Source organism: Elephantulus edwardii, unplaced genomic scaffold (assembly GCF_000299155.1).
Source record: "Elephantulus edwardii isolate Elephantulus edwardi_28Jun2011 unplaced genomic scaffold, EleEdw1.0 scaffold00089, whole genome shotgun sequence".
NCBI lineage: Eukaryota > Metazoa > Chordata > Mammalia > Macroscelidea > Macroscelididae > Elephantulus > Elephantulus edwardii.
In genome coordinates, this window is record NW_006399839.1 from 6,251,739 (window position 1) to 6,262,648 (window position 10,910).

The 10,910-nt window shown below is 41.6% G+C and overlaps 1 protein-coding gene across 2 annotated transcripts in view; it reads left to right on the forward strand.

Moving 5' to 3' along the window:
* RNF10 (ring finger protein 10) overlaps positions 1 to 10,910 on the forward strand; it is a 34,581-nt gene continuing 23,671 nt past the window's right edge. The window contains exons 1-2 of one of the 2 annotated variants that reach the window (XM_006890431.1): positions 28 to 358; positions 456 to 635. In XM_006890431.1, the coding sequence (XP_006890493.1) occupies positions 479 to 635 (157 nt within the window). In that variant the 5' untranslated portion in view covers positions 28 to 358; positions 456 to 478. Of the gene's footprint in view, positions 636 to 10,910 lie in introns of both variants that reach the window. The other variant, XM_006890430.1, reaches the window with a different exon arrangement.

Here is a 10,910-nt window from a genome sequence, read left to right on the forward strand (position 1 = left end):
ATATAGCCCATCCGGGTTCTCTGAGATGCTGTTTGGCGACTCGTCGCCATTCCCGGAGCTGTTCTGCCTCGGCCCAGGGGCGAGTGTCGGTCGCTGTGTCGGAGACTCCGGTCCCCGACACCCAAGACAACCAGCCCTCTCCCCTGCCCCGCGGTGGGAGAGCGTGTCCGGCCGGCCGGCGGGGCCCGCGCACCCTCCCTCGCCTCCCCTTTCCCCGCAAGCCTCCGCCCCGCCAGGCCCGGCCCGGACCTCCGAGCCCCGGCCTTCTCCTCCTCCTCCGTCACCGCCGTCGCCGGGCTCCGCAGCCCCGCCCGCCGCTTCTCTTTCCCCGTTTGAGAAGCAAGGAAACAAGGAAAAAATGTCGCCATGAAGGCCGAGAACCGCTGCCGTCGCCGACCCCCGCCGGCCCTGAACGCCATGAGCCTGGGTCCCCGCCGCGCCCGCTCCGCTCCGACCGCCGCCGCCGAGGCCCCCGTTGATGCCGCAGAGCTCCCCCAGCGCCGCCGCCACCGCCTCCGACATGGACAAGAACAGCGGCTCCAGCGGCTCCTCCGCCTCTTCGGGCAGCAGCAAAGGGCAGCAGCCGCCCCGCTCCGCCTCGGCGGGGTCGGCGGGCGAGTCTAAACCCAAGAGCGGTAAGGGGCCCCCTTTCCCCATCCCAGGGACCCCCTGCAGCGCTGACCTCTCGCCCCCGCCGTGGTACCCCGGAATTTGCAGTGGGCATTTAACTTAGGGCCGGGCTGCGCGCTTCCCCGTGAATCCTGGCGTTCATGCTCAGGTGAAGCAGGTGCTGTCCTTAGCCCCATTTTGCAGATGAAGAAACTGAGGTCAGATAGGGTCAGGCCGCCCAGTAGTAGGAGTCTCCGAGCCGGAGAGCAGGTTTGTCTGACTCATCAATCCGCGCTCCCAGTCACCATTGTGCGTCCTCCCCTTTTCGTGTGGAGTTAGCGTTGGATCCTGTTCAAGTCTTAACAGGGGAGGGCGGGGTTCTGGGCTTCCCAAATGCAAAGCTGACATTTATTTACCTATTTACTTACTTAATTAATTAATGAATGTGTGTACCATCAAATTGGATCTGACTGGTACAGGAGGCGATTGTTCCTCCTTCTTCAGCAGAGCATCTGGTGGATTTGAACCGCACACGTCTGGGATTGCAGTGCAGTTTCCTGCCACTAGGCCACCAGAGCTCCCCTCAAAGCTGACATTTTAACAACCCGGACCCAGTCCTGCTCTGGTCAAGCGTCCATCCCTAGATGGCTGTGCCCAGTCTAGTGATGAAGAGCCCACACCCACTAGTGTGTTAGGCATGAATTGCATGGGGAGGGGGTCCTTGGAGTTCCTTACCTGTGGAGGTGGAGAGAGTAGACAGACATACAGGAGTTCCCTGGGCAAGTAAAGACACCAAGGGCTTTGCACATGTTTGGTGAAGGGTTGAGGACAAAAGGGAAACCCTCCAACCAGACAGATTGACAGCAGTGGTGCAGTAGTTGGGTTTAGCTCAGCAGAGATTTGTGAGAATGTTGGCAGGATAGGGTGGTGTGTGCTGTTTCCTTGTATTGGGACCTGGGTAGTCAGAATCACATAGACAGCAAAGTCTTTCAACAGGAGAACACCTTGTCATCACATTTGTGTTACTATGCCTTTTATCCTTTCACAAGGAAGATTTTTGTCTTTTTTTTTGGTAACTCTTGTAGTCACATCTTTGAATTTTAAGTCGTGAACGTAATGATAGTAATAATTTAGAAAGTGCAGCTGCTCGTTTGGGTTTTCCAGGGCTGTAAGTCATTACAGGAGGAGATCAGTCTTCTTTCTCTCAAGCAACAGCTGTTGCATTAGAACCCCTGACTTCTCAGTTATCAGCCCAGCACGTAATGCACTGCATTATTGGGGCTTCTCATGATCAGAATAGCTATTTATTGAGGGCTTAGCAGGTGCCAGGTACTTAGCTAAGCTTTTTCCCCTTTTATTTACCTTTATCATCACAACTCTAGGTACCAGCCTGTCCAGCAAGATGAAATTATTCTATTTAAAGATGAATAATATGAGAGGCCATGAGGTAACCAGTTGGCAGAGTCTAGAGTCAGAAATATTCCTGATCTTCAAAGCACATACATTAATTTCTGCCATTTTTCCTATTGTAATTAACAGTAATAGGATTTTTTTAAAAAAATGCAAAGAAGAGCACCACATTAAGAGGCCTAATTGTCTAAAAAAGTCTAATGCTAAAAATTGTGGCACTGCCGAGTTCAGAGTTGACTCACTGGTCATGACACATTACCTAAGGTGCCAAAGACACAGATTGCTGTGGAACTCAGATGAAAACCAGTTGTATCGGCAGTAAAAGGTGTTGAGTATCCAAATAGCAATTAATGTGGCCTCTCAGACCACATCAGAAAGTAGTATGTAGTTGGATTTTTGGGGGGTTTGCACATGGATAGCTTTATCACGGCTCCCTCTGGATGGCAGCCAGTCTTGACCAGTGTTGGAACTGGTGAAGAGTGGCGTGGCTAGTGGCCAGTGTAGTTGATAAATAACATTCTTTTCTTAAAAAAATAACATTAGAAGTGCAGCAGTGAATGAATGGAAATCCAAATTCTCTGTAAATGTTCATTAAAATTATTAAAAAAATAAAAAAAATAGCTTGTGTGTGTGTGTGTACCGTCAAATTAGATCTGACTGGTACAGGAGGAGATTGTCCCTCCTTTCCCGGCAGAGCATCTGGTGGATTCGAATCGTGAGCTTCTGGGATTTTAGTTGCAGCTCCTTGCCACTAGGCCACCAGAGCTCCCCCTAGGCCACCAGAGCTCCCCCCAAAATAACATTATTTTTATGCCCTATTCCCAGATGTAGAGTTAAGAATTTTGATCTTCAGCCAAAAAATTCTTAACTAAGTTTTCTGGAAATCTTCTTTAAGCTGCTAGTACGTCATGACTGCCGCCATAAATACCTTAAGTTTATTAGGGAAACATTTAGTGAAAGCCCAAATGAAATGCAACAAACATAAAAAGTAATATACTTTAGAGATTTTGCTCGTATGTCCCTGACTTTTAGTATTTTTTTCTGGAACAATTAACTACTATAAAATGGACTTTAGGGGGAGCTCTGGTGGCCTAGTGGCAAGAAGCTGCAACTACAATCCCAGAGGTTCACGGTTCAAATCCACCAGATGTTCTGCCGGGGAAGGAGGGACAATCTCCTCCTGTACCAGTCAGATCTGATTTGACGGTACATGCACACAAAAATAAAATAAAAACAAACAAAAAACAACTGGACTTTAAAAATCACCTGTTCTCTTTCTTAAAGACTTCTGAGGAAGAAAATGAAAGCTCATGTAAAGGACCTAGGGTTATAAGTATCTTTTGGGATGCTATTTGAACAGGAAGTTTGGGAGTTTTTATGGTGTATCTTTGGGTAACTAGTTTTTACCGTATGTGCCAGAAAGTGTGATCTTATTTGCTGTGTTGTCTCTGTTTGCCTTGCCAGCCTGTTTTTCTGGCTGTGTGTACATCTGTATTGCAAAAAAGGACAGGTAGGCTTAGAGGTAAATACGCAGTTCTTCAGCAGCCATAAACCACTCTTTGCATTTAAGTAGAAATTAAAAGGCAAGGTAAATCAAGATTGTAAACTAAATAGGAAGCTCTGGAGATTGGTTAGTATTTGTGGTTGGACTCAGTATGTGTTTTTTAAAACGGAACTGAGGACAGAACTGCTACAACATAGTTTGTTCAGGAACTCAGTATGGGGGCTTCTGCTGGATGGATGCCTAAGGCTCAGGCTCTGCATGAATCTCTGAACAGGTTTCTTCAGTATTTCGAAAGTTAGCAGTTGTTGGCCCAGTGTTTGATGGTGCTTGATTCTGCTGAGAACATTGAGTTTCTGAGCTGAATGGTGAAGGGAGAATGGGAAGGTGAAACAGAAAAATGTCTTAACAAAGAGCAAGAGGTTAGAGTTTTACAAATTGATGTGAATAACTCCCTTTTATTTTATCCCTTTTCTACTTGATGTGAGCAAAGAAAGAAAAAAAGTATCTTTGGACTTTGTTCTCTAAGCTGGGTCTAGTGTAAGCTGTCAGTTGCTTCCTAGCTTCATGATTAATACACTTGGGTCTTTGTTCCTATTTCTGACTTAAGTTTATCTTTCATTTGTATTCAGGAAATAGGTAAACTTGGCTCTAGGGTTTTCTTGCTCTTTCCAGCCATAGCAGAATGGCATGCACAGCTTGTTGGCCTCAGCTGATTGCTTCAGGCATTCACATAACATTCCTGTTCTTGAGTACTTTTTTTATAGCTTCATTCCAGTAGAATTAGGATGCAATTCTAGGAATTTTCAACTATGACTAGACCATGTATGTAGCTCAGGAGACCGGTCAGTTGGGGGCAGGGAAAGTCATTTAGAAAAAGCAAAGAAAAAAAAAAGTCAGGAGAGGCTAGGCAGTTTATGGTTAAACAGTGGAACCCAGCCAGGAACCAGGCTGTTGCCCCATCCCTTTTCCTGGGGGCTGTTAGTACCGAGGAGGGTAAGGGAAGGTCAGGTATTACGAAGCAGTTATTTTGAGGTTGGTGGTAGGAAGCCCTGTCTTGACACTTCCTGTCATTCGGAAGCCAGGTTACTGTTGGTAATCTACTGGGAAGATTGCCTCTGAGCTCTGAGTGGAGCTGCAGGTTTTAATTGCTTTGAAAATTGAAGCGACTTGGAGTCTTCAACAAAAGCCAATTAGACTATAGTTGAATTAAGACTTTCAGGACTTGTTGACTGGAGTACTTGGTTTATGACTTTGGAAGTTCATTGATGCTCATGACAGAATGGTTTAGATTAATTCGTAATAGGTTTTTTTAAATTAATAGCAACTTCATGCCGACTATTGTGGTAGGATTTTTATAGACATTTCCCCTTAGTCTTTATGGCCCTGTGAAGAGGGAAAGTAGACTATTAGCCTTTTGTTATAGACGAGAATCGAGGTTCAGAGGGCTAGAGTGATTTGTCCAAGTAAATTCATTTTTGTAAAAAATTTACTTTATTTCATTATTTTTTGTGTGTACCGTCAAATCAGATCTGACTGGTACAGGAGGAGATTGCTCCTCCTTCTCCAGCAGAGCACCTGGTGGATTTGAACCGTGCACCTCTGAGACTGTAGTTGCAGCTTCTTGCCACTAGGCCACCAGAGCTCACCATAAATTCATTTTTTTATGGAGTAGTTTTATTTAAAATGAAGAAAATGCTTTTAAAAAGCCAAAAATAAGGTTTTTGTTACTGTTGCTAGGCCCAGGTAAGTTCTTACTAAGTCCTAGGCAGTGTTTGCAAGTAACACTTTATAAATAAACTCACAAAAGCAAGAGATAATTCACTGGCATGCCTAATACCACCCCTTACTTCCTTTCAGAATTATTTCAGCTACACTTAGTTTGCTGTTAGTTGGTTCTTTATTAAGGCCATGGAGGTCTTTGTCAGCCACTTTGGAAAGTGGTAAGCAACTTGCTTGTGAATACAGCATGAATCATCATCAGCAATTTCCTGACTTATTCTGTAGGCTGTTCCACCTCGCAGAATTACAGCAAGAAATGTAGATGCCGAATGATAGGAGTGTGAAAAGTTGGTAGCTCTGAGCTTGATGAGGTACATGCTGCTGTTAACTTGGTAGAGAACCTTTGGTTAACAAAATGTAGAACAACATCAGATGCAGGGTTAAGCTTTTAAGTCTTTTTTTGACTCTGAGCTACTATGTTCTGGATTTGGGCCATTTAACTTTGTCCATTTTGTAATATCTTTGACAGTAATTTTTTTTTATTAAAATTTTTTTAATGATTTTCTTAATGCAACATATATATTTTTTACAGCATATTCTTTCCATTTAATTTTCCCCCGGCTCATTAATTGTTGCACATTTTCCTCCTTGCTCTCCCCATTTGTTTTTCTCTTTGAAGAAAAAAAAATTCTTTCGTTGTTATACAGTCCCCCAGCCCACTGTCTACTTTAATATATATGCATTTATTTTTCTGTGATCTTGTCAGAAAATAATACCTAATTCTATATTCCTTTTAAACAGTTCTCTCCCTTATCTGTGTCAATGCAGTATACATTATTTATCCTCTTTCTCAGTCTCCCCTCAACCCCGATGTCATTCCCATCTTACAACAGTGGCACTATGCAGTATTTGTCCTTTTGTGACAGATATTTCACTCAGCTTAATGTCCTTCAGGGTCATCCATTTTATATTTTATGAGTGCTTTGTTTTTCAATGCTGCATGGTATCTGTGTGAATATATCACAGCTTTTCTAACTCTTCGTTTGTTTGATGGGTGACAGTAATTCTTGACAGTTGTTCTCAGACCTGGCAGGCTTCAGTATCTCTTAACACTTTTTATTTTTTAAGATAATGGATGCATTGGCCCAGCCCTTCCTTAGCTAGTCTTTCTGATTGTTTAAATCTGGCCTGCTTGAGTCATGAGTACCCACAGCTTAAAAGTCTCCGCAAGTCCGGAATTGAGATCCATCACCTTGGGATTTCAAATTTTTAATGATGTGTTTCTCCTAGGAATTTGGCTTTTCTGTTTTCTAAAGCCTAAAGCAGATCATCTTGTTAGTCATATTGCTGTCTTCTGTCAAAGAGAGGACAAGTTCTACCTCCAGTTTATTCTCATGTTTATCCTAGCAAGTTTTATACTAAACATCTCAAAAACAGTATTCTACATTTTATCTCTGGGTCCCAGGCCTGACTGTACCTTCAATCTTTAGCTTTCTGTTGCCTGTGCCTAGAGATAAGAGTCAGTCTCTCATTTCAGACTTCTGACTTCATACCTTAGGTAAGCAGAAGACAAGACAAGATAGGGCAGTTGATTTTAGCTAGTAAAATCCTGTTTGTTGTCATGATTGTTGTAATCTGTTTTAGAAATGAGCAGTTCATTGTTTATTAGAGGTCAGTTCTGTAAACATTATGAAATGTTCCTTTGCCAGTGGGGTAATGAGTGAAGAAATGAAAACAACTTTCTTGCTGAGTTGCCCTGGTCTGGTTTATTTCTCAAGCTTTTTTTTTTTTTTAATATGTGTGTACCATCAAATTGGATCTGACTGGTACAGGAGGCGATTGTTCCTCCTTCTTCAGCAGAGCATCTGGTGGATTTGAACCGCACACCTCTGGGATTGCAGTGCGGTTTCCTGCATTTCTCAAGCTTTGGAACTGTGAAGTGAGATGTTACTTAGATGTATGAAAACCGGGAGAGATGCTGTTCTTTGTTTTTAACTTTTATATTTTGCTAGTTGTGAGATGCAGTCTCTGGTTAGTCATATTTATTTTCTGTATAGAAGTGACAGTTGGGATCCACAGTAGGATCATCTTTAACATTTGAGACGTCAAGTTTTGAAAGTGTGAGCTCTGTATGTGCCCATCCTTTCCCTAAATCCTCATTTGTTCTCACTTTGTGATGTGAATGAATGAGGTAAAGAAGAGTAAAGTGTGGGAGTGTGGCCAAGGATAATTTTCACTGGTAAAGAGATAACCAGGTTGTATATTCCCTTGAATATCTTATTTGAAATCTTTAAAAATTAATTTTCAGGGTGATAATATACATAACAGAACTTGCCATTACAGCAATTTTTTTTAAAAATTTTCTTATTTTTTGTGTGTACCTGGTACAGGAGGAGATTTCCCCTCCTTCTCCAGCAGAGCATCTGGTGGATATTAACCATGTACGTCTGGAATTGCCGTGCAGCTTCTTGCCATTAGGCCACCAGAGCTCCCTGTAGCAATTTCTATGTAAAGAATTTGAAATTAATTTCTTGGTAAAGAGGAAGACAAAGTGTGTGTGAGAACTAGAACTTTGCTTTCTAATTATTAACCATAGGTATTGTATTTGATTATGAACCATGGATGTTGTATTTAACACTGATTGTTGCTTCCTGATAGGTAGAAGTGTACTTCCTAAATTCTCACTTCGAATTAAGCCTGTCACTACCTCTAGCTGCTATGTGTGAACTTAGCCTAGCTGTTTCTGTGCCCATCTATTTGTCTTTATTGCCATCATCTCCTCTGGTTCCCAGATCATAATTTGGTTGGCTTTGGAGAAGATGGCATACCTTTCATTCATCCCATGAAGATTGACAAACTGAATATGTGCTTTCAAAATTTCCCTGATTTATAAGCTAACATTTCTCTTTGTTAACTGTGCTCTGCCTTGTCTTCTGTAAAACAGGCTGGTCATTTAACTTTTCATTATGTTGTTTCTTCTAAATACTTAGGCTTTCAAAATTACTCACAAAGTAAGCATATGGAAAATTGATTTTTTCTGTATTTAAGTCAGAATCTTGGAATTGAGGCTTGAGGATAGAAATCTCTTAAAATCCCACATGAGTGATTTGACAGGACTGAGAAATGCTATAACAGGTAATATTAGCTTTGCTTCTCAAAGGTAATTCTCAGTAACAGTGTCCATCCTTTTCAGACACATTTCTGTCGATATTTGTATATTTAACATAAACAGGCTTAAGCTGTGGAGTGTAAGATAAGCCTGATAGATTTCTTCATTCAGAGTGCCTCATCTTCCCTTCTCTCCAAGTTTTTGCCCTTGAATTAGAATGCAAACTCATCAGAGTTTTGTAGAGTAGAACAATGTGGAGTGAGCAAAGAAACGAAGAAAAAGTTATTCTGTTTTGCATTAAGTCTCATTTGGGGACCTTTTATTTTCTTGAATCTTTGTATTCAAGATTTTCCCCCTAAAGTCTCTCAGTATTGTATCTCAGTATTGTATCTCAAGGCTTGAATTTGTTTCTTAGTTCTTTTAAGCTTGAGAAATGCCCTTTTTATTCTCCAGTTCTAGCTCTCTGCACATTCCATTATAATACTTTTCTCTTATTGGGCTGCTCTTTAAAATCTTCTATGTGCTCTTTTACTTCCCTTTGTTTTGGCTTCTTGACATTCTAGTGCAGTTTTCAAAGTCTACTCTGACATAATCAAAAGACTGTGGAAGGGGAGCTCTGGTGGCCTAGTGGCAAGACGCTGCACTGCACTCCCAGAGGTATGTGGTTCGAATCCACCAGAGGCTCTGAGGAGGGGCAATCCTGTACCAGTCAGATCTGATTTGACGGTACACACACATGCACACACACAAATAAAATAATAATTAAGAACAAAACAAAACAAAAACACGACGACGACTATGGAAAGAATACACAGAGTCAGTGTACCAAAAAGAATTAGTCAACACTGAAATGTTTCAGGAAGTAGCATATGATCAAGAGCTAATGTTAATGAAGGAAGAAGTTCAAGGTGCAGTGAAGGCATGGGGAAAAAATAAGGCCCTGGGAATATATGGGATTCCATTAAACATGTTTCATATGACAAAATGTAGCCCTGGACGTGCTTATCAGTCTGTGCCAGGAAATTTGGAGGACAGCTGCTTGGTGGACTAATTGGATGAGATCCATATATTTGTTCTCGTTCCCAAGAAAGGTGATCCAACAGAATGTGAAAACTATCAAACAATATTAATATCACATGCAAATAAAATACCATTGAAGATCATCCAAAAGTAACTAGAATGGTGCAGAGACCTGCCAGAAGTTCAAGCTGAGTATAGAAGAGTGGCACCAGGGATATCATTGCTGATGTCAGAAGGATTGTGGCTGAAAGCAGAGAATACCAGAAGGTCTATTTGTGTTTTATTGACTAGCAGAAACATTTGTGTGATCATAACAAATTATGGCTAACATTGAGGAAAATGAGAATCCCAGAACATTTGATTATGTTCATGTGAGACATATACCTGGACCACAAAGCCATTGTCCAAACAGAGCAAGAGTCCTACAGCCATGATGAGAGAATAAAATTAGATGAATGGGACCTTCTAAGACTCAAATCCCTGTGCACATCAAAAATCTTCTCCAACAAGATAAAAAGAAAACCCACAGACTGGGGAAAAAAATTTGATAAGGGAATTCTCTAGTACCTCAACAAAATAAAAGGTAAATAACCCAGTCACAAAATGGGAACAGGAAATGAATAGACACTTCACCAAAGAAGACATTCAGATGGCAAACAAACACATGATGAAATGTTCAAAATCCCTAGCTCTCAGAGAGATGCAAATAAAAACAAGTATATCATCTCACCCCAATAACAATAGCAAAGTTCAACCAAGCAGCAAACAACAAATGCTGGTGAGGTTGTGGAGAGATTAGAACCCTTATTCACTGCTGGTGGGAGTGTAAAATGAAACAACCACTATAGAGGGTGGTATGGTGCTCTCTCAAAAAGTTGGAAATCGAAATACCATTTGACCCAGCGTTTCCACTATTAGGAATATACCCTAAAGAAACCAGAGCTGTCACCCAAACAGAGATAGACAGACAGACAGACAGACAGACAGATAGATAGATAGATATCTCCACGTTTATTGCTGCATTATTCACAACAGGAAAGAAATGGAACAACCCAAGAACCCATCAACAAACGAATGCATAGAACTATGGTATAATTACACAATGGAATACAGTGCAGCACTGAAAAAAAAAGTGCTCATAAAATATTACATAACATGGGGGACCCTAGAGGATAGTATGCTGAGTGAAATATCTCAGTCACAGAAAGACAAATACTGCATAACAGCACTGTTACAAAACAGGACTGCCATGGGGGATTGGGAAGCACTTAAGACAAGAGGGGGTTAATGAACACTGCATTGAAACAGATGAAGAAAAGAACTGTTTAAAAGGAAGATATGATTAGGCATTATTTGTATGACAGCAATCCAGAATAAGAGGTGCATAGCAAAGTGGACTGGAGAAGGGAGGAAATGATGCAACAGGGAATTTTTTTTAAAAAGTCAACTGGGCTTGGGTATGGAGGGAAATGTGCAATAATGAGTAAATGAATATCCAACTTTTCTGTAAACTTTTGTTCAAATCGCTATTTAAAAAAA